The sequence below is a fragment of the Taudactylus pleione genome, unplaced genomic scaffold (genome assembly GCF_031769625.1).
Source record: "Taudactylus pleione unplaced genomic scaffold, aTauple2 ptg000256l, whole genome shotgun sequence".
In the NCBI taxonomy this organism is placed as follows: Eukaryota; Metazoa; Chordata; class Amphibia; order Anura; family Myobatrachidae; genus Taudactylus; species Taudactylus pleione.
Genome location: NW_028284658.1, coordinates 16997122 through 17022090, shown reverse-complemented (window position 1 = coordinate 17022090; position 24969 = coordinate 16997122). Strand labels below are relative to the sequence as shown.

General features: G+C 40.3%; 1 protein-coding gene across 3 annotated transcripts in view; it reads left to right on the top strand.

Annotated features, from left to right (window-relative positions):
- Positions 1 to 19059, top strand: part of MTCL2 (microtubule crosslinking factor 2) — a 112117-nt gene extending 93058 nt beyond the window's left edge. For all 3 annotated transcript variants that reach the window (XM_088480702.1, XM_088480701.1, XM_088480700.1), the window contains 5 exons: positions 4003 to 4248; positions 7112 to 7171; positions 8886 to 8956; positions 9650 to 11078; positions 11659 to 19059. In XM_088480702.1, coding sequence (XP_088336828.1) covers positions 4003 to 4248; positions 7112 to 7171; positions 8886 to 8956; positions 9650 to 11078; positions 11659 to 11805 — 1953 coding nt within the window. In that variant the 3' untranslated portion in view covers positions 11806 to 19059. The remainder of the gene's footprint in view (positions 1 to 4002; positions 4249 to 7111; positions 7172 to 8885; positions 8957 to 9649; positions 11079 to 11658) is intronic.
- Positions 19060 to 24969: the final 5910 nt, after the last annotated feature.

Sequence of the window (24969 nt, the reverse complement as noted above, 5' to 3'; positions counted from 1 at the left end):
TGTCCTCTTTATCATGAGGTGTTCAATCTTCTGGTGAACAAGTGGAGCCTTTCAGAGATGAGACTCTTCTGATAGACGTAGGTAGGTCCAGTGGACCTTCCAAGTTGTGTACCTCGTCCCTCCATTATCCCTTCTTCCTCCAGTAATAGCAAGAAGGAGGCACGCTCCTGCTGATAGCTCCAGCGTAGGCCAGATGGCACTATTACTCAGATCTTCGGAGCCTCTCAGTTAACACTCCGAAGCTGTTGCCTCTACGCCCGGACCTGTTGTCTCAGGATCCTGGCTGATACCCAGACCTGGGTTGCCTGTCCTTGACGGTGTGGCGGTGGAGACTGCCCTCTTAAGGTCTAGGAGTTTTTCCAGCTCTATAGTTAACAGGGGCTCTGTCCATGCTAAGAGCTCGGAAGTTTTTATATGCAAGAATTTACCATTAGGTATGGTATACTTTCTTTCAGGTGTCGCCCTAGAGGCTAGGCTCCTCGGGTATTCCGGATATCCAGAGGTTGGCTTTCCTACAGGTGGGCATAGATAACGGTCTTCGCCTTGCTTACCTGAAGGTGCAGGTTTCTGCCCTGTTAGTATGGTTTCAGTGTAGGATTGCTACTCTTCCTGATGTCCGCACCTTTGTGCAGGGTGTACGTTATATTCAGCATCCCTTTGTTCCACCTGTGGCTCCTTGGGATTTGGCTGTGGTCCTTAGGGCTCTCTGAGGACCGCCATTTGATCCACTGGGCTCAGTGGATTTCAAATGGCTTACGGCTGGGACTGTATTCCTTCTGGCTCTTAATTTGGCCAGTAGGATCTCAGAATGGGAGGCTCTGTCATGTAGACCTCCCTTTTTCTCATCTTTCCTAGGAACAGGGCAGTGCTTGCCTTTACTTCCCCAGTCCTGTCTGCTGGTGAGGCCTATTTGGCTGTGGTACGGGTGCTAAGAATTTAAGTTGACCGTACCAGTCCATTTAAGAAATCAGACTCTCGGTTTGGTCCTTTCTGATTTCCATAAAAAGGGTTGGCCTGCCACTACGCTAACTTTGGCAGGATGGATTCACAGGTCTTCCTGTTCCATCCTCTATTAAAGCTCTTCCACTAGGTCTGTGGGTCCTTCGTGGGCAGCTCGACGTGGCGCCTCAGCGGTGATTGGCAGCCACGTGGTCATCTGTCCATATTTTTGTAAGGTATTATGCTTTTGATACCTTCGCCTCTCAGGATGCTTCCTTTCGGCGGCGGATTCTCCTTACAGCACAGGAGCGTCCCCACCCTTAAAGGATACTGCTTTGGGACATCCCCAAGGTATCCTGTGGATACCCTATGGACCCTGAAGTAGAAAATATGAGATATGGTAAGAACTTACCCTTGTTATCTCTATTTCTACGAAGTCCATAGGGTTCCACAGGACTCCCGCCCTGTCGCACCTGTACTGCAGATGGGCTTTGATCTGGTCACCGGTTTCTCCGTCTCCTTCTGGTGAGAATGTGATTCTTGTGTGTTCCAGACTGTCTTCTCTCTCTTTTTTGCTCCTGCTCCGGCCTATGGCTTGTTACGAAACTGAGTGGCCTGAGGCTCGGGGGCGGGGTATAGGAGAGGGACCCCAGTGCATCCTGGGAGGCTGAAAATTTAACTCTGTGGTGCCTGGATGTCTGCCGCCATCGCCTATACCCCAAGGTATCCTGTGGAACCCTATGGACTTCGTAGAAATAGAGATAACAAGGGTAAGTTCTTACCATATCTCATATTTTTATATCTTTTTCCAAATATTTTTTTATATAATTTTGTGTGTGTATTTCACGATTTTAAAATGCATCTACATTTTAACAACATAACCCAGATTCAGATTTCTAACTGATGCATCAATGTGTGAAACACCAACACATGAATAATGTCTTAAGGAGGGTACACACCTGAAAGATCTATCTGCAGATCGAGTGATCTGCAGATATATCTTTAGATGATGGTCATTCATACACACTGAACGGCCATCATCTATTCGGCAGCCACGGGTCCCGCTGTTAGGGAGGCTGGTCGGGGGTGGGGCCACCCCCCTCCCCGCGGCTGCCGCTGTGTGTGTCCACCTGTACACACTTGCCGATGGACAGATATATCTGCAGACATATCTGTCCATCAGCTGTGCAGCACAGCCAATGCGATATGTCTGTGAACGATGTGGTTCACAGACATATCGTCTGTACACACTGGCCGACGGCCAGAAGATACTGTATATTGTCTGATCAATATATCGCCCAGTATGTACCCAGCATTAGAATAACAGAAATATTTAAAATGTTAATTCATACTTTGCCAAGAATCCAGACCATCAAGCAGCTGGCTGGTGGCAGCACTCCAAGCCAATGATTAACTTCTGTTATTTACCTTAGCCAAATGGATGTGATAAGAAAACACTTGTCTTGAAATGTATAGACTGTTATTGAAAGCAATTATTCTCACATTTGACTTTTGCACAAGTTGTGTTGTGATAACTCGAGTCAACCGTAAAAGCAAACATATAGAAAAGTAAACTTTTTTTTATTTTCAGAATAAACTATATGTAAGTTTCTATAGCTAATATTATATTAATTTCCTTCTCTGACAAATAACACTCAGCAAAGGAGAGCCAGAGCACTGCTAGAAATGGCTGTACAGTGTTATTTTTTTCATCATTTAAACAATATTACTGGTTTAGGGAAGGGGTTCCAGGCACCCATAATCCCCCACCTTATTGCGTGTTATGGCCTCCTGGTCACAGTTACCTGCATGCATTGTTAACTTACAACAACAGATACCGGTCTCTGAATTTTTCATGAGAATAGCAGCTTGTGAGCAGCTGTTCATTTTAGTATAATAACATGTTTAGCCGGCAGTTGTGTCAATTACGTGGAAGCTGGATTGAATAATTTTTCTGTCTTGTTTTACCGGAACATGCTCGCTAACCTGAGGGATACTAGATAAAATGACGTATTTGGAAAGTAAGGGACATGTGGCCTGCTTCCTCTGTGATGTCCTGTTTAGGAATGTAGCATAACACATGGCAGAGAGCAGGCATTTCCATCTCCGAGTCATTCATCCATTTTATTATGTCCTGGTGCTCTGAGGAGACCTCATGTAATAACAAAGTATGTTAGTCCTAGATACATAGCTGTTGTAGATATCTGAGAGAAGTCGGAAACCTGATAATCATTCCACAAGTAGGAGAGGCTGGAAACTTTATAGCTGTCCTAGAAGCGAAGTAGTTAGGAATTGATAGCCATTCATGAGGTGGGAGAGGCTGGATGATTGATGGACTTTTTGGGAGGGACAGAACTTAAGTAAAAAATAAAAAAAAAATGTAAAAGGGTAAATGTCAGTGCCCACAACTATGTCATTTTTTTTTTTCTCTGTGTATTTGTACGCACTGCTTGGGCTAAATTACATATTATATTACTACTGTAATACTATAAATCCATCTAGTGGATCAATTCATATGAAGATGGGTATTATGAAGTAATAACTTTTGTAGACCAAACATTTATGGTTTTGTTTTTTTAGTTGTTGTCTTTTTTGGAGATCTACAGTTTGGAGTAGGAACTTTGGCCTTGTGTATTTACTTTCCTGTTATGTAAATGGTCCTCGCTCATCTAAAGTTAAGAGAACCTTGGGGGTATATTTACTAAAGTGAGAGTTTTAATAAATGGAGATGTTGCCCATAACTAATCAGATTCTACTAAACATTTAACGAGCACCTTCTAGAAGATAATAGCTACAATCTGTTTGGTTGCTATAGGCTCCACTTCTAAAAACTCTCACTATACCCCCTGGAGTCTTTTTAAGAGGGTTAATAGTTAGTGGAGGGTGCCGAAAAAAGGCACACGAAATCATGTGTGTTAGTGTAGGTTTTAATATGGCCTTCTAATGGATAATTCACTGTTCTCAGCATAAATTACAGGTTTTGAGTAGTTTCTTTGACCTGTAGATTTTTATTTTTGTTACATAAATGGGAGTAAATAAATCATAAATGGCTCTGCCTTACAGCTGGAATCTGGGAAGCATGGAATAGAAAAAGCCTCTCCAGATATTAAAGCTGCTCTGAAGTGGGAGAGAGAGGAGCATCAACATCTTTTGGCTGAGTCTTACAGTGCAGTCATGGACCTCACCAAGCAGCTGCAGGTCAGTGAGAAGAACTGGGCCCAGGAAAAAGAGGAGATGCTGGCTCGCTTCCAGCAAGAGCGGAAAGAAACCGAAGAGCAGATTAAAGAACTGCAGAACAAATTAAAACAGGTGAGAAGATTTGGGGTCTACATTTTATAAGGTGGTAGCCATATGCTTTTCTTCATTACCTATTTGTTTCCAGTGCATACAGGTTTTGTTTACAGGACAAACAAAGCAAATGTTGCAAAATGAGTGGACAGAGAAGGGATACCAACATGGAAAATGCCTGTATGAGAAAACTGTTGGATAGATCTGTTTAGAGCTCGCTTTAAGACCACGCCAGCATATATCAACAGCATTCTACATTTTCTCATTGTTGTGTTTTCATCTCCATTTGTGGGTAAAGGAGGTGGCAAGATTATCCTGCGCTACGGAAAACGGAAGTTTTCTGTATATGGTTGGTAGGGCGATACATACCCTCAAGCCCGTAATAGCATCAAGTAGCGGCATCCACATCTAAAAGAGGGAAATCTCTTCCTCTTTCAAACGATATGACCCCTTAGGAGCTATTGTCTGCTGATTGCCAGGTTGATTTTCTCTCTTAAATTGACGCGTAAAAAAAAACAAAAACGCCAGCCTCACCAGGTATTTCTGAAAATGCAATGTCTGCTGAAAATAAGGTATGACTTGTCTGGGTACTGCATTCAAAAAATCTAGTAATACCAATGTTGGAATGTGGCGAGCACAAGCATAAAAAAAATGGCCTCAGCACATGGGTGAGAACCCTCAGCAGCGAAGGGATTAATGTGCTCAGATATTTAAAGATTCACACTTATTAGGGGTATTCTACCACTCTACCTCCCAGATTGATTTCTGATTTGGCTGTCTGAACGGAGGCCCGTGAGACTGGAGCGCCAATGCCAGGCACCAAAGCAACATTTTGATAGTCACTCCAGTCTCCTCTATGATCTCTGACGAGCAGCCAACTAGGTCTTCGCTGGGCATGTCCTGACCCACACATGTTATTTTTGCTTACTGTACAGTATATGGCAGCATTAAACTTTTTACTTTTTTTTTCTAACAAGCAGTTAGTGTTTTCTGTTAAAAATGTGTGTGTATTGGTTTTTAGCCTACTTTAGATATATCTTGCTTAACATGTAATTACAACATTATGTCCAAAGGACTTAATTTCGCAAACAAAATCTCCAATTCTGTATAGATGTCCTCAGTGAAGCAAGCAATCATTTTGATATTACGCTGATACATGGCAGTCTTCCCCGCAATGAGGCTAATCCCCACTTAGTAACACCCATGGCTCTTGCACATTCCAGGTATTGGCATTTTCTACCCAGCAATAACCTAATTTTGTCTGGATTAGATTTGCAAAACTTCTAGTTGCCAAATTTATTTAAATCTCTCAATCGCAAGCGGCAAGAATAGATTTGAGTCCCAGCACTGCTTGATGTTAAATTCTCCACGGCTGCCGAAAGGAATAAATTGTGTCTGAGATTGTGGAGTTAACGATACCCCATTACTGTTCTGTTATACCATTATACACTCTAGTAATAGAAGCAGCAGGGCTCAATGAGACATGTTACACCTAATTAACAGAATGCTTTATAATTGGAAAATAAATCTGCAGGTGGGGGCAGGGTGGCTTCTTTTCAAGAGCATTTCACGCCATCGATTAATATTAGCATGGCAGTGCACAAGCTCTGGAATAACGCCTTTCAGACCTCTGTACAAAATTCTCTCACATACTGTAACTAAACAGCAACTGCATATATATATATATATATATGTAGCCTTACTTTTTATTGTTTTATTTGTGTTTTAAAAATACTTGAAAAAATAGACATAAACTGTACAATATACACAAGGGAAGCGGCAACTATGACTTAACAGGTTTTTTAACCTTGTTATTCACATGGGATCCCATTGTTGTTAGGAGACAGCCTTGTGACTCTCTGTAATGATTGGTAGTACAGTCTAGTCATAGGCAAACGCAGGGGGGGGTTTCCGTCTACCTGGAAACCCCCCTCCCCAGCACATACCATGACCACAGTAGAAATAGTAATATAATAGAATACTAGTGCTACATGTTCTTCTCAGTATCACAAATGAAATAATTAGCACCACCTGTGGATCTTTTAACATGTATTAGCCAGTAATAAATAACCTGTGCACCAACTAGGAGATCTGGAAAACATGCACTGTTAGGGATGCACTACTAAAGAGCCCAATATGTACATATATGTCCAGGGAAGTGCTAGGTTCTTCTGCTGCTCCTCCAAGCTCCCGGACTTGCTCCAATGCTCTGGAATGGTGCTCACATCTAAAATAGAAACATTCAGCTCAGGCAGGATGGCTTACTGCCGCATCTAATGACTTACTGTGATCCTGTATATGCTAGAATTATGACACACAATACACATTGTATTAAAGCTGGTTAAGTACTAATTCTGCCCTCACTCGCTCTAAAATCAAGCGTTTGGAAAACCCCCTCTAGAAATCCTGCATTTGCCACTGCTAGTGGATTATTGATGGAGAAATAGTCGATAATTGACAAGCGGAACATTACATACATCCTCATCGGTATCCAATGCTGAGTTGGAGAATTCTCCCTTGCCGATACACCGCTAGTTGTTTTGAGCATCTACAAGGTAGCAATTTAAGGTGTTCTTACTTGGGCTCCATTTGACTATTGTGTACATTATCCAGTATTTTATTCTGAGAAATCCCTGATATTTTGAAATGTTTAGTAGTTCTAAAATAAAACAAGCTTGGCAAGCAGCTGGGAACTGTATTATATAGGTATGAATGTGCGTTCTCTCCATTATGAAGTGTAGTAATTTCTAGGTGTCATTGCTGGTTTTTATTCATATAAATGACTTTCCACACTTTGCATATTTATTTATTATGGTTTGCCATCAATATGTGATTATGGTTTTACTGAAATGTCCCTACCAGGTTTTTATGTTCTGTTTTTCAGAAGGAAGAAGAGTCGTGGGTGAGAAGCGGCCCAGAGAGGAGGAGCAGTTGCTGGAAAGAGGTATGTATTTTGTGTAGGCCCCCTACATTATTTGTTACATAGACACTTGCACATTACTTTGTTTCATGCAGAAGTGTTATGGTTAGAGAATGCTAAGTGCCGCTTTCTGCTCTTTATCATGTTGTTACCACTCATGTAAGTTGCATCTTCAGTTCTGTTTTCATAAATACAGACAATAATACCTCCCAACATCAGGATATAACAGTCTGACACCAGGCTTACACCACTTCCCATCCATTAGATCAGGCATGTCAAACTCAAAATACCAACCAGGCCGAATATTCAAGGTCTTAAGAGTGTGTGGGCCGCAATAAAAAAAAAAGTCTTGTATGCAATTTTTAAAGGTTTATTATGAATAAAAACCAATGCAAATCTCCCTGTAGTAGTGCCCCCAGTAATGTTCCTAGTAGTGCCCCTTATGCAGAGCCCCTAGTAATGCCCCTTATGCAGAGCCCCCAGTAATGTCCTTAGTAGTGCCCGTTATGCAGAGCCCCTGGTAATACCCCTTATGTTGTGCCCCTTATGCTGTGCCCCCTCCCAGTATAGAACAGGCCCCACTCACCTGTGCAGTACTTACCTTTCTTCACGTTGGCCCCTGGGCACCACTCCAGTCGCCGTCTTCACTCCCACCGTCCCGCGTAGACGCTGCCGCTGACTGGATCTAATTAGTTCCAGAGCGGCAGACACAGGCTCCTCTCATCGCGGGTGACATCATGACATCACCCGCGCGCTGCATCACTCGGAACGCTGGCCTCTGAAGTGAACAGAGGCTTCTGATCGCTTTAGAGAATAGCGTTGCCAGCTTTAAAAATAGTAAACACTGCCCGATCGGAGCTGAGCTCGATCGTGGCAGGGATGTATATATGTGTGGGCCCACACTGTCGGGCCTCACAAAATGTTTATTTGGGCCGCATGTTTGACATGCCTGCATTAGACTGCTACTTTTAACAGTGAAGACTCCAGACTGTCCAGTGAATATTATGGACTGGTGTGTAACTGGTATATGAGTTATTTCATGACTAATTCAGTATAATTGGATATTGTATGCTCTGTAACTGTAGCCATATTACAGAAGCTGGGGAGTGCTGCTTAATATTTGCTCCTTGGAAAACTAATTCTAATTTGGGGTTATTGTAGGTTTACAATCATCTGCTAAAGCACACTAACAACTTTATATATCACAGTAACAAGCAGAACCCTACATTATATGATAGTACAACATTATAGAATGCCTAATAATTCCAAAACAGAAATCATAGTTCCCATAATACAAGTCTGTTTTCTCAGACCTTTGGGTGATTTGCCTCAGCCTGGAAGTGATTGTGACCTTGAAACCAGTTACTGCTGTTAAATCACTGTGTTCCTTGTGGAAAATGCAATGCTTGCGGTTAGCAGCCATGGATTGCCAAGGGAATGTGTTAGTATCTGTACGAAACAGCTGTTCCATACAGTAACTCTATACGTTCATTCAGCTGCTGGGTAAGCATGCTTCTCGCCATCTCTAGCCTATACACTAAACCTCTTATCACCTAAGTGAGCTTGATCCAGTGGAGGTCTAGAAGGTTTTATTAAGCTGTGCTCTGCAATCACCCCTTGTGTCACTCTACAAGGTACCACACAGCTATATTTAGCAGCCTTGCTCTAATGGTCTCTTTGATCTCTTAAGCACTATAATATGAATATGTATTAATGGGTAACACTTGCTTTGTTCTAGGAACTTAATGACAAGATGCAGGACAAAGATATTGACTGTGACATGGATGCTAATGGGACCAATTTAAAGAGGTGAAGTTTGCCTGTTATTTCCCTTGATTTTCTTTATATATTCACTACTACGTGTACATCACCCCTACATATCCACAGGCTGAAGTGCACCATAAAAGCAGCTAATCATACTATGCCTAGAAAAAAAAGGTGTATAAGATCTATGGGTATACCTACGAAATGGTAGGTTTGAAATAACATTTTAAAACCGCATTAATATTAAGTGCAAAGTCCGTCGTCTTTTCCTCTTAGTACTGCCGCTTTGCGTTTTGAAGTCAAACCCACCAAGAAGTGCCACTTCGTAAATATACCTACTAGAGGAAAGGTGTGCTTTGCCCATGGAAGAGCACAGCATTCCACACCAACATTATGGTTTGGCACTCCTTTCAGTCATAAACAAAAACAATATATTAGGCTACACTTTGATCTGCCTGAATCATGTTTTCACCAACCAAATGACGTCTTTGTTTGCTGTAGACAGATCTCCAGTTCTATATACCCTGATTTAAACATAGGAAATCTGGCACACAGTCATTATTTCTTAACTGATCCTCTGTGACCTATGGTAACCATTTATAATTTGATACCATTAGGTGTTAGGTATGTTACAGTATAAGGGGAAATTTAATTAGCCATGGGTTGTACAAACTATATGTATATTATATTTAATGTGTGTTCATATGAATGAAACATATATATTGTGCTGTTTTCCAGAACCAAGTCTGTGTCATCTATGTCAGAGTTTGAAAGTTTGTTGGACTGTTCTCCTTTCATTCCTGGAAACACACCCCCTGAGTTTGGGAACAACAAAGGGATGAAAGGTCTCCTGGCTTCTCAGCTGCTAGTTAATAGTTCCATAGACTCTGATCTCAGTCAGAAAAGCTGTAAATATATGAATGACAAGTCCTTGTCTGAGCACTTGGCCAAGGACAATTTGGTAATCTCTTCTTGGGATTATACAATGGGTAAGACCAGGAATAGTGGAGAACCTAGTCACAAGCAGATACAAAGAAGTTACACTGCTCCAGATAGAACAGGTATTCGGATTTATTATAGTCCACCAGTTGTACGCAGGCTGGATGTTCCTTTGGTGCACAGTAAGGAAGAAAAGCTTATGGTAGAGCCGGGATTCCTATTCACAATGGCAAAACCCAAGGAGCCTGAAATATCAGAAAAGGTGTCTGGTAACTACTACAGTCGATGGTTATGCAATTTCTCCAAAAAGCAACGTGATCTTTTGGACAAAGATACTCTAAAGGACTCTCAGGCATCAGTTCCTGGGTTCCCATCTTCATTGGGTGATTTTGAGATATCAGGAAACATGAGCGATGACATGAAAGAGATTACAAATTGTGTTAGACAAGCCATTCGCTCCAGTTCTTTGGAGAGGAAAACAAAGAGCACGTCTAGCCAGACTGTTGGTATTCAGACTGTCCAAATGTTAAGTGTTGGTCTTCAAACTGATCTACCTAGAACAAGCCTGCACGCAAAGAGTTGGTCACCAAGAGGGTCTTCTCTGCTGTCTACAAGGAGCAAACATATTTCAACATCATTAGACAAAGTCCACTCCCGAATTGAGCGGCCTTGCTGCTCTCCCAAGTATGGTTCTCCCAAACTGCAGAGAAGATCTTCGTCTAAACTAGATGGTTCTAAAGATCGAAGCCTGTGGAACCTTCACCAGAGCAAACCGAACGGTTCAGCCTGGGCAAGATCTACAACAACTAGAGACAGCCCAGTCCTAAGCAACATCTATGATGGATCATCCAGCCTCTTTAATGTGGTGGATCATGCTGGAAGTACAGAGTCTCTGTTTAAGGCAGGTCTCCCTGAAAGCAGAAGTAAAGCAGAAGCCCCCAAGTATGGCATTGTGCAGGAGTTCTTTCGGAATGTGTGTGGCCGTGCCACTCAGAACTCTGGCACCAGTGTTGAAAAGAAGGAGTTGGAAGAAAATAGTAGAAGACCCGATAATCATGACCATTGTTCATCAGCTGTGTGTCATCCATCCCACAATGTTTCTAAACTGCTGAGCAAGAAAATACCAAGACAACATGTCCATGATGAACAAAAGCCTTCTCCTTCAAGTCAGGTAGCTAAGGATGGAAGCCCCAAGGACCTTGACATAATTTCATCAACCGCAACTGAAGTAAGTAGAGCTCTCAAATATCTTGCTAGCTATTTATAGCCCATGGTGTGTTTGTAGCAATTAAACTGTTATTTATTACGTATGACAGAAGATCCCAAACTCTGCCATTAGAGTCCATGTTTTAAGGATATGCATGCTTGAGCACAGGTGACCTAATTAGGATATCCTTAAAACTTGGACTGTGCTGGTGGAGTTTGGGAACCACTGATACATGCGAAAAGTCCTAACAGTTACAGATTACTTATGTCTCATACATATTTTTATGGTACTGCAATAAATTTTCTTCTCCAAAATTGAAAATTTATAGAGCAACTGTTCTCTCTCTAGTGCATATCTTGTTTTTGTTCTTCCTGGAACAGTGCGACACTTTCTCTACTTCATGAAGAAAGCATGAGCAGCATGAATTGCTTTCATCTTAAGTCTTGTGCATGAAGAGAAGACCATTTTTTTTCACAGTGATTTGTGAAACCATAGCCCTAATTAACCACCAGTTAAATCTGAATGTATGAACTTATTTTAATTAAGAAAATGCCTCTAGTGCAAAGCCTTCTTTTACCATTGTTTACATTTATCCTTGCAGGATTTCGCTTGTAATTGCAGCTCACATCCCGTAACATCATGCTTCTCCAGACCGTCCCGGACCCACTCACGGCAAACCCACACCAGGTGCCAGCTTCACCAGGAGCCAGTTGTTTCTGAGGATAAAGCGGTAACTGGTTGCAACTGAGGAAGTTCCTGTTTCTTCTACTTTCCCACGATGCACTTCACTTCCCAGCGGCTCTTGCAAATATGCGCACATGAGGAAGAACACTGAATCACACAAGATAACATGAATATATACCTTAATTTGTGTACATATGATAGCAAAGTTAATATACTACATTTAAAAGGACCTTATTTCACCGTCCCTGCTGGATGCTATTATAGCACTTAAACCCCATCATTGATATGTAGGTATACCTTAAGTAGGTAGATATACATATTCTGCTCTTTGGACACTGTATGTATGTGTAAAATATATATATAGGACTATGAACTACTTTTCTGCCAGATGGACCCATCACAAAAATGTCACTGTATAGGCCCTGTTTGGATTTACCTGAATTTGGACAAATGTATGTCCTTTTTTAAACCGAACTCTTAATCATTCCTCTTAATACACAACTTGGCTATCCAGCCCTTATTGTCTCACACACACACAAAACAGTCAACAGTATACTGTATTTATCACAGCGGTACTTATCTCTCTCACCGCCTGGCTGTAAATAGATCTATAATTTATATAGTAGTTTTTAATTTTTTTTTATTATTATTGTTATTTTCAGAAATCAACTCTCTACGGACCATGTTCATCACTGGTCAGAGTAATAATAAGTAACATGAGAATTTATTTATGAACCAGTGATACAAATGTACAGCTTATATTGCAAAATAAAAACACCTACAATATTTTGGTAGTGCTTCTTAAAACAAAGTACTTGTTGTAAAGCTGCAACAAAACTGGCTTTGGGCAGTGGCCAATAAAGCAGCTGACCAAAGTGTAATGTTTGAAAACAAGGCATTTCATTGGTTGATTTCTAGATTTGTTACCCAGCTTTCAGTGATGGCATCTGGAAGCATTACTGAAGACAGCAAAATATTTGCCTATGGCAATTGGAATACAAACAGCTTACCCTTGTCTATATAAAATATTCTGTAGATATGAATATTTGTTTAAAATACTAGCACTGTGTATATAATGTGTATACAGTTAATTGTTCTACTGAAATGCACTGTTATATTCATTGAAATTCCGTGTATGTATATGTGTGTGTGTATATATATATATATATATATATATATATATACACACACACACACACGCACACCACCCCCCCCCCCCCCCCTCCCTAGGCAAGATTCTGGTGTGGGTCCCCCTCCCCTCCAATTCTTGCCTGCAAAAACAAATTTTCCTGACAAGTTAAATAACCCCACCCCTAATTTAAACCCCAGTTAAGTGCTGACATGTGCTGGGTAATGATGCAGCATGGACAGGTCATATTACAGTGCACTGTGCAGTCCATGACCAGGGTCTTTCCACCTGTATACCCTCCGGACTCCCCTCTCTGTAGCAGTCAGCATCACACAAATTGCATAAACCAAACACAGTGTATGGTCCCTGCTATTCAAACCCCACAAGCTTTGTGCAATGTGGTCGCCCTAAATACATACATGAACACACACATATAGTGACAATTTCTGACTCTACATGAATACAGACATAGGGACTCCCAATCCCTCCAATCAAACAAGTCATGCAACAACTAATAATGCAGTAAGTTTAGCACAATAGGTGCAGTACACATTGCATTCATGCCACACATGGGAATTCTTATCAGACACCACTACATACACTATGCTGCGCTGGTTACACCCAGGGGAGGAAGGCATGCTCAACAACAAAATAATGGTTTTAGGAACAATTATAAAAACAAAACACAGATTTCAGTAGGAAATAGCTGTGCATTTAACTTGGTTTTGTTTAGTCCTAATACGATAGGAGGTGTTAAATGCATGTATTGTGAGTTGGCAAATATAAACAAACAAATATGCAAACTCAGTTTCCCTAACCGTTTTATCCTGTAATGAGTCAGACGTATTACATACAACTGTATATGTGTATACAACATAGTAAATACCTCACCGCTTCTTCCAACAATTCCCAGCCTTGAGCATTCAGCAAAGGTTACACAGACCCATCAGGCACTGCTGCCACACTCTGATGAATCCCTCCTATGAGACGGCTGCTGATCTCCACGGGTCGGAAAAGCATGTGATGAGCTCCACCAGTCAGAGCTCAGCACATGCCTCTCTGACCTGTATATGCCAAGTCTCATAGGACTTTCTCAGGTCCCAGCAAACTTGTGCAGAGCTCTAAACGTGTCCCGATGCTCAGTCCCTACATATAGCTGCCGAGGCCCTATTAACTATTGAAGCATCGGCAGCCTAGTCAAGCTGCAGAACTATATGGCGATGGCAGGCATCGGGCCCTAGGCGGCTACCAGTACCACCTTGTCGGTAATCCGCTCTCTGCACACATACATTGTCATACATGCATACATATACTCATCTCACATTATATTTGTGGAGACTCATCAGATGGCATTATGATGCAGGCACTACATTTCTAGCTGACTAGCCAAACAGTTGAATAGACATCACTATACTATGAAAGTACTGTATCACTCTAAGGTATAAAAATCACTACGATATAAGTAACTGGTGATGGCGACCACTGATCTAGGATGTCCTCTTTCAAAATTTGGCTCTTGGAGTCAGGAATCAGACACAAGTTCCTTCTGATCTGCCTGAATGATGAAAGGAGAGGTTTATTTAAAGTGGACTAGTTACCTGCCCAGGAGAGACCACAATTTGTGGGATGCACAAATATTCAACCTATTATCTTATAAGGGATTAGTGACATTATTAAGGAATGTCAGTATTTCCAAGCTAATTAATAATGTGTTTTACTGTTTCCCTTAAATTATGTAAGGTGCTATAAGAGGACCATATTGCTGAATACATTTGCCTTATTCATATTTGTGGACCATGGCATATGCTGTCATTATGTATAATGCTCCACTCAGTGAAAATCATTTTGTTCTGCTACAGTACATTTTAAGCTCAGCCTACTACTCTTATTGTACACTCCTCCATCTCTGTGAATGTTGGCTTACACTACCACTCTGTATGCACCTCCCCTCATTGTTCTATTACACTACCTTTCTTTATACACCTATTCTGTGAACGTTGGCTTACACTGCCATTTTGTGTACACCTCAGTGTTAACGTACACTACCACTCTGTATGCACCTCCCCTCTGTGAGCATTGTTTTACACTACCACTATGTATATCTTCCTCCCAGTGTTAGCATATACTGCCACTCTTTATACACCTACTCTGTGGATATTAGCCTACACTGCCACACTGTACTCCACCCATTGTTCCACACACTGCCACTTTGTATGCACCTCCTCCACAACTATTGCCTTACACTGCCACTCAGTATACTAGTCCTCTTAATATTCGCTTACACTGGATTCTATATAAACCTTTTTTTGAGTATTTGCACCTTCTCTGCGACTGTTGGCTTACACTACCACTCTATGCTACTCCTCTCAATGTTAACTCACACTGTCATGCTGTATGTTTCTTCCCAATATTACTGTACACTGCCATTCTATGCACCTCTTCTGTGAATAATGGCTTACGCTACCTTCTCTGTTAGCTTAGTGTGTACACTTCTCTCCTTACTAATGTTAGCTCACTGTGTACAGTCTACAGTCTTCCTGGTGGTAAAATTGGATAACAAAGCCACTTTATAATTTCCTAGTAACATTATCTGACATTAGAAAATTTGCACACTTTTCTGGGTAAAGCGTACTCTTCGTCTGGGAAATGTTAGCTCACAATGTGTAATTCCACTCATACAAAATAGTGTAATAACTTTAAAGATGTACAGTAGAAACGGAATTTTGAGCAATATTTGTAAATTACAGAAGATAAAACGAGGAGGGGGGGGGGCACAATAAAACACTGCAGTCCTTTTATTGTCTTTGGTAATGTTAGCTCACATTGCGCTCTCTCTATTCTTCCTTTCCATGTTAACTCGCATTGACCCCCTGTGGTCTTATTTCCAGGGTAGTAATAGCGTAAACAACCACTTTATATATTTTAGCTGACACTACAACTGCACGCTTCTCATGGCAACATGTACGCACGCTCTCTACCATCCTCTCAGTGTGATACACACTGTCAATTCTAAGCCCTTTTTCTACCTCCGTTTATATTTTGCTTTTACTCTGAGAACTAGATCTCTAGTTCCATTTTTATTGAAGTGACCAAATAATGCAACAGTACCCTTTGCTTTGGCCAATTGTAGAATCGTCAAAATGGCCTCTTCCCACTTTTAAAGGGTTTAGAATTTTTGCAGATGAAAATAAATTGCACAGGCCTGTAGAATATTTTTTATTTTTTTTTACATAAACTACTATAATCAAAGCAAGCCATTTTATGGGACTGATACATATTCCCAATACAATATTAAATATAAATATATTTTTGCTTTATTAATTTGAAACCAAACAGCTGTCGGAAGTAATTTTTTAAATGTCCTAACTGTTTGGTTTCCATTTTCCCAGTATACTTGACCATGTCAATTTTGTCATATACTGGAACACTGGCATTTAATTTGCCATCTGTTTATCCAGTTTCACAGTTACCTTATTAGAAAAAAGGCTGTTCAAGATATAATTCATGGTGGCATGCCATTGCTTTACATCATAGAATAGTATCCTAAATATGAGATGTTCTGTATATCATGGGCTTCTATATCTAAATTATTGAGCATTCTTTAATGAATGCTTCAATTCCATCTGCAGAGGTATTTTTCCATGTTCCCCAGGAAACTATAATATATTTATAAAACAGATACCATAGGAAACAATGATACCACAAAGCAATACATTCATAAATGTAAAGTGAACATGTTGTCTATACACAGTTTAGGTTGCAACTATTATGACTGCTGAGCCAATACTCTGCTCAGTAGAAACCAGAGATCACAGTGATGTTACTAGTGAATTGATAGGTTGCATATTAGTTTGGTTAATGACTGCACACAGAGTTTGTAGATAACACATCCATAGAAGAGCTTTTTTTTTTTTAATTATTGGGGTTGCTCCTAATATGACTGCACTATTCACGTACACATTAAGTATAATCTAGCCACAGTACATAGGGGGTTTTCTAGAAAAGAGGAGGAATGCAAAATTGCCTTAACTGGTTTTTCCTGGTTCTCTAGATTCTATAACGTTGTACTGCCATTTTGTAACCAGTTCTGATTTTTGTATTATTATTACTATCCTTTTTTATATGGCGCCACAAGAGTTCATAGACAAATGAGCACACAAGAAAAACAGTTATTAACAGTACAACCAACACAGGATAAATACATGATTTATACATTGCTGCATAACACTTAAATAAGCAGCATGGTGTCAGCAACAAAGGATTATGTGCTGTTGTAAATTAAAGTAGGAGTAAGTGAGGGAGAAGCACATGAGGGAAGAGGGCCCTGCTCGTGAGTTCTTACATTCTAAAGGATATACCGAAGAGTAAAAAAGTGGTTGTGTTTCAGTAACATTGTAGAATTATTTTTTTTTGCATTTTTATAGAACATACCTTTTTGTAGTAGTCTTATTTATTTTTTATGACTTAATCCTCACTCTACATTTTATTAAAACAAAACTATCCTGCCTAAACAGAATAGAGAACTGCAAAATCAGCTAATTTTTAATTTTTTTAAAAGCTAGAAGGAAAATAGATTTTAAGGTCTAATATTTGACAAAAATGGACATTAAATCATTATATTCTGTAAATATTTTAAAGTTATTTAATTGAGGATAATTTAAGGAACATTTTCCCCATTACTCCACTTTTATAGATTATCCCCTAGGTGTTTGTACATGTGGTAAAGTAAAGGACATTTGGCATTCACACTTGGGGTCTCAAACTAACAGTCTGTTTTTTTTTGTTTTCATACATACAAGCACACAACATGCACAACTGTATTAAGTACACACCATATTATAAACACACATAAGTACAGTATATGTTTACTTCCACACTGTTGTAATAGATTTTGTATGTGTGTAATACTCTGTAACATGTTTTACATACATGAGGATAGACTAGAAATGGCCAGTTAATAGGTGATAATACTTTTAACTACAACTAGCCTGTAGTGATTCTGACATGCATTTCCACAGTGATGGCATTTTATTCATGATTTATATATCAGGAGTGGACATTTTAATTCAATGCATATAGAGGAATGGGCTAGCATTATTAGTACTTTTTATAAAAAAAAAAATGTATGTCTCTTCCAATTATGACATTTGCAGGTTCATCATAAACACTGTTATGTCCCATCTACATATAGTTAGCAGTGAAAATAAAACCATGTTCAATGGGTTTTTATACATTAGAAGTTTTGTGGTGTCATATGGTTTGACCTCTAAGGCATTCACAGACTGGCCTATGACTATAATCTGCCTCCTCACCTGCACTCTGACAAATACAAAATTTTTGTATACATAAGAAAATTAAAACCATTTTTTTTTTTTACAAAAATCCTTGACCTAATCTCACTTCCACAATGTATATATTTAATATTTATTTATTTTTATTTAGATTTTTTGCTTTTCTAATTATTTTTTTCCCATTGTGTGTGTTTTGTTTCTCTTCTTCTTTTTTAAGAATTTTTGTATCTTAAGCACATAGATTTTAAACTATATGATTCAAGTAGCAGCTTCATATTAAGTGCAATGTTTGGGGAGGGGGTGACTTATATTGGGGTATGGTATATGTAATGCATGAAAAAAGGACACCAATAGTTTGGAAAATTAGTATTATGGATGTAAATATTTTTTTTTCTTAGAACATTTTCAATGAATTTTCAGAATTTTTTTTTAAGTGTCCACTTTTAGATCGCTGCTTACTTTATACCAATGACTTTTCAAGCTTTTGTAATAGAAATTTCTCAAGTGTATTTATAAATACTTAAAACCTGTTTCTAATTCTGTGATGTAATTAGTAAAAAAAAAAGTGCAAGCAAAAAAAAAATCTTAATTATTAAAATTACAAGAATCCGTCCACTTATGATTGGAAACAATAATACATTGAATTCAGTACAAAATGTTGCCTTTAGAGATGTATAACACATTGAAATTGAATTTCAGTTACTTAAGGGTTTAAAGTTAACGCACTGCTGTATGTGACATATACTTGTTTTTCTTTTTTCCCCCTCAAACTTGTACCCTCTGATGTAAAAACACCTATTTTGAACTTGCTATTTTTCATGCCTTTTCATTGTTATTGCGTCTTTGTAACTGTGTCAACTAAATTGTCACATTTCCATAAATTAAACTGTTAAAATAATCTGTGTATTCCATGTCTTTTATATGTACTAAAATGTTCCACTTAATGTGTAAATAAAGAGTAGTGATGGCTTAGAGGCTGCGAATGCTATGCACCCTTTATAACAAAGGTTGGCATACTGGTTTTAATTATATTTGCGCTTCATAAGTTTAGGAGTGAAGTATATGTGAGGTCCTTTAGTTATCATCTCATCCATAAATTCTGATTTTTCATGGAGATTTGTTAAAATGTATCCATTTGTGAAACTGATTATGTTGCATGTACGAGTTTTAACCTCATTTACATACATGCCATCTAAAATGATTTCGTGGAGCTCTAGGTGACCAGGGTCAGGTATGAGCACGGGCTTATTTGAATGGGTCTACTGAACACCTGACAAGCATGAGCACTATAAAATGATGGTACATATAGAAATTGCTGGCATCAAAATTATTGCTGTCACACTAAGGTAAACTGACAAAAATAAAACAAATGAAAGGTTGATCCTTTGTGGAATCATTAATTTGATTATACATTGTATCTTATACAAAATCAATATCTGCACGGAAAGGAGATGTAGTCCTAATCCCGGTGTGCGGGATGCTGGCGCTTAGAATGCCGGAGCTGGAATCCCGACACCAGTGAGAATCCCAACGGTAAGTAGTGGGGTGGGTTAGGGTTAGGCACTAGGGGGAAGGTGCGGGGGGCGGGTGTAGGCACTAGGGGTGGGTTAGGTTTAGAGTGCGGAGAGGTAGGGGTAGGGTTAGGATACCTACCGACAGGTGTTGGTATACTAACCCTGTCGGGATGCCGGCGATGGGCTTCTGACCGCCGGCGCCAGCATCTCGTACCCAACCTCATAAAAATAAATATATGTACTGGCTGATGTACCCGGTTTCAACCGGGTAGACCTTCGACATTTACTGTTTCCATTTCCATCTTACCACTCCAGTAACACATTAATCCTTTATTTCTATAGTAATGTGACACTGCTATAGTAAGACATTACCCTCCCTTACCTGTGTATTAACACATTCCACTCGCTCACCTCTTTAGTAACACATTTTCCTCCCTTGTCCGTGTTGTAACTAGATTCAACATTCCCTTCCCGCACCTATGTAGAAATACAATCCCTCCCTCACACTTGTAGTACCACATTACCCTCACTCACACCCGTATTAACTTATTCTCCCTCACCTTTGGAGTAACACATTACCTCTGCTCACCCCTGTAATAACACGTTCTCACCCGTGTTGTAACTCATTCCCTTCCCTCACCCAGTAGTAACACTTTTGACAATCCCCTCTCACCTGTGTAGTAACACATCACCCTCCCTCACTTGTGTAGTAACGCATTCCCCTCCCTCACCTGTGTAGTAACACATTCCACTACCTCACAACTGAAGTAACACATTATCTTCCCTCACTATTCAAATAGGGGAGCCATACCAACTGCCAGTGATGTTTGGCAGCACTTGGGATGACAGTTGGTGTTTGACTCATTGTGGCTGCAGCACAGTTCATATTCAGCCAGGCAGTGGGTACCTACGTCATGGAAGGCATATAGTCGTTGATTTTCATGTTTCTACAGTAGGTCCAGGGGTTTGGGCTGGGCATTGATCAGTCAGGACATTTGAATATATATATATATATATATATATATATATATATATATATATATATAATGTCAGGTGCATAAATATTGGGACATTTACAGAATTTCCATAATTTGGCCTCTATTCACCACCACAATGGCTTTGAAATGTAACAAACAAGATGTGCTTTAACTGCAGACTTTCAGATTTAATTTGAGGGTAATTACATCCAAATCAGGTGAACGGTGTAGGAATTACAACGGTTTCTATATGTGCCTCCCACTTTTTAAGGAGCCAAAAGTAATGGGACTATCAACTCAAAAGCTATTTCATGGACAGGTGTGGGCCATTCCCTCGTTATTTCATTATCAATTAAGCAGGTAAAGGTCTGGAGTTGATTTTAGGTGTGACATTTGCATTTGGAATCAGTTGCTGTTGACTCTCAATATGAGATCCAAAAAGCTGTCACTATCAGTGAAGAAAGCCATCATTAGGCTGAAAAATCAAAACAAACCCATCAGAGAGAGAGACCACGGAAAACAACTGTGGTGGATGACAGAAGAATTATTTCCCTGGTGAAGAAAAACCCCTTCACAACAGTTGGCCAAATCAAGAACACTCTCCAGGAGGTAGGTGTATATGTGTCAAAGTCAACAATCAAGAGAAGACTTCACAAGAGTGGATATAGAGGGTTCACCACAAGATGTAAACCATTGGTGTGCCACAAAAACCGGAAGACCAGATTAGAGTTTGCCAAACAACTTCTAAAAAAGCCATTACAGTTCTGGAACAACATCCTATGGACAGATGAGACAAAGATCAACTTGTACCAGAGTGATGGGAAGAGAAGAGTATGGAGAAGGAAAGGAACTGCTCATGATCCAAAACATACCACCTCATCAGTGAAGCATGGTGGTGGTAGTGTTATGGCGTGGGCATGTATGGCTGCCAATGGAACTGGTTCCCTTATATTTATTGATGTGACTGCTGACAAAAGCAGCAGAATGAATTCTGAAGTGTTTCGGGCAATATTATATGCTCATATTCAGTCAAATGCTTCAGAACTCATTGGACGGCGCTTCACAGTGCATATGGACAATGACCCAAAGCATACTGCAAAAGCAACCAAAGAGTTTTTTAAGGCTAAAAAGTGGAATGTTATGCAATGGCCAACTCAATCCCCCGACCTGAATCCGATTTGAGCATGCATTTCACTTGATGAAGATAAAACTGAAGGGAAAATGCCCCAAGAACAAGCAGGAACTGAAGACATTTGCAGTAGAGGCCTGGCAGAGCATCACCAGGGATGAAACCCAGCGTCTGGTGATGTCTATGCATTCCAGACTTCAGGCTGTAATTGCCTGCAAATGATTTGCAACAAAGTATTAAAAAGTGAAAGTTAGATTTAGGATTGTTTAGTTTGTCCCATTACTTTTGGCCCCTTAAAAAGTGGGAGGCACATGTAGAAACCGTTGTAATTCCTACACCGTTCACCTGATTTGGATGTAGTTACCCTCAAATTAAATCTGAAAGTCTGCAGTTAAAGCACATCTTGTTTGTTTCATTTCAAAGCCATTGTGGTGGTGAATAGAGGCCAAAATATGAAAATTCTGTCAATGTCCCAATATTTATGCACCTGACTGTGTGTGTGTGTGTGTGTGTATATATATATATATATATATCTATAAGAATCCTTATGGCGTGAGTATACACTCAAGCACTATTAAAGGAAGGCGGCACTCCGGTAGATAAAAAAAAAAAAATCAACTTGTATTAATGGACAAACATCAACATGGCAACTAAGAGTGTCGAAGTTTCAAGGCCCTTTGGCCTTTTCATCAGGACATGAACAAAAGAAAAATATATATGAATCTGATCTCTCGCTATGGGCAACACTTCCTTTTCTATACAATTACCCATAGAATGATTTCCATATGTATCCTTACAATTTTCTGGGGGGAAAAAAAAATGCATCAGTCTTTTAAAAACATTATAGTTTTTTCACATGTACTATACATCACCAAGTATGAACATGTTCATGGGTTTTTCAACTCTTAAGCTGAGTACACACTAAGCCATGTTTACCTAGCCGATATGTCGCCTGATGGGCCACTTGCGATATTGTCCGGTTGGAAGTGCAGCATGGCCGACCGGACAATGTCACAAGCGCAGGAGTGCGCATATTGGCCATACACACTGACCGATATGTCATTCCGTATCATATCGTGTCGACATTGCTCCAGTGTGTACCTGGCATAACCCTTAAGGTAGCCCCAGTAGGTCAGGATTAGGGAATTTCTTTTATCGCGCACATGAATTGTGCAGTCAGTAATTGTCCCAGCCATCCTCACAGGCAAAGTATAACCTCTAACTGAGAATTGGAACTGATAAAATCCACACACTTGCTACCGCACATTTCAATTCCAAAAGTCGTGATACGCCATTCATGCAATAATTTTTCCTTGTTTTACCGGAGAGAAGTATAGGTGAAAATGAGGAAATCCGTCTGTACCAAAAAAAATAAAAAATGTATTAAAATAAAAGTCATAGTGACATATGATAACAGTATAGAAGTGTAGTAGGGGCCCTAATAAAAGTATTTATGGTTCTTAAATTGTGTCAAATGGCTGTTTTATGCATATTTCTAAATTAGCCAAATGATAGAAAACAAGTGTTTTTTGGCAAAATAAATGTTCTATTTAAATTGGGGGGACAGAAAAAAGCCTAGAAGTATGTATGTGTCATTTAAAGACACTTTAATAAAAAAAAAAACAACCTTTAAAATACGCCTCTAACACCCATCTGCAATTGTAAAAACACCTGTCCCACTCATATAGCACCCCCATACACCTGTCCCACATCAATTTAACCTATTTTTTGTTGCAGCTTGTTGTGTTTGGGGCTGAGGCCGCAGACCGGTCACCGTGCCCATGCTGACCCCTGTCTACCGCTGAAAGCACCTACAATGGGCACACGAGTGTCAGAAATGGACCATGGTGCAATACAAGAAGATGGCCTGGTCTGATTAATGTTTTCTTTTACATCCTGTGGCTGGCCAGGTGTGTGTGCATCGTTTACCTGGGGTAGAGATGGCACTAGGACGCACTGAGAAGAAGTCAAGTCAGCAGAGGCAGTGTGATAGTCTAGGCAATGTTCTGCCTGGAAACCTAGGTCCTAGCATTCATGTGGATGTTATTTTGACATATACAACATGTCTAAACATTGTTTCAGACCAAGTACATCCCTTCATGACAAAGGTATTTGCTGATGGCAGTGGCCTTTTTCAGCTGGATAATTTGCCTGCCAAACTGCAAAAAATTGTTCAGGAATGGTTTGAGGAACATGACAGAGTTCAAGTTGTTGACTTGTCTTACAATTTCCCCGGATCTCAATCCAATCGAGCATCTGTGGGATGTGCTGGAAAAACAAGTCCAATCTGTAGATGCCCCACCTCGCAACTTGCAAGTCATAAAGGGTCCGCTGCTAACATCTTGGTACCAGATACCATAGGACACCTTCAGAGGTCTTGCCAGATCGATGGGTCAGAGTTGTTTTGGTGGCACGAACAGGCCCTACACAATATTAGGCAGGGATGGACAATGTAGCCGAAAATGCAGATTGGGGGGACGGGTTTACTACATCAAAGAACAGACAAGTTAGGGGCACTATAATGAAAATAATATGAGATATGGTAAGAACTTACCCTTGTTATCTCTATTTCTACGAAGTCCATAGGGTTCCACAGGATACCTTGGGGTATAGGTGTGACGTCAGTCGCAGGGCACCAAAGAGTTAAGCTTTCAGCCTCCCAGGATGCACTAGGTCCCCCTCCTATACTCCGCCCCCGGGCCAAGGCACCTCAGTTAGTTACCAAGCCATAGGCCGGAGGAGGAGAAGGAAGAGAGAGAACAAAGATCTGGACACATACAAGAATCACATTCTCACCAGAGGGAGACGGAAAACCGGTGACCAGAGCAAAGCCCATCTGCAGCACAGGTGCGACAGGGCGGGAGTCCTGTGGAACCCTATGGACTTCGTAGAAATAGAGATAACAAGGGTAAGTTCTTACCATATCTCATATTTTCTACTTCAGGGTCCATAGGGTATCCACAGGATACCTTGGGGATGTCCCAAAGCAGTATCCTTTAAGGGTGGGGACGCTCCTGTGCAGAAAGGAGAATCCGCCGCCCGAAGGAAGCATCCTGAGAGGCGAAGGTGTCAAACCTGTAATACCTCACGAAGGTATGGACAGAAGACCACGTAGCAGCCTTGCAGATCTGAACTGCCGAGGCACCACGTCGAGCTGCCCACGAAGGACCCACAGACCTAGTGGAATG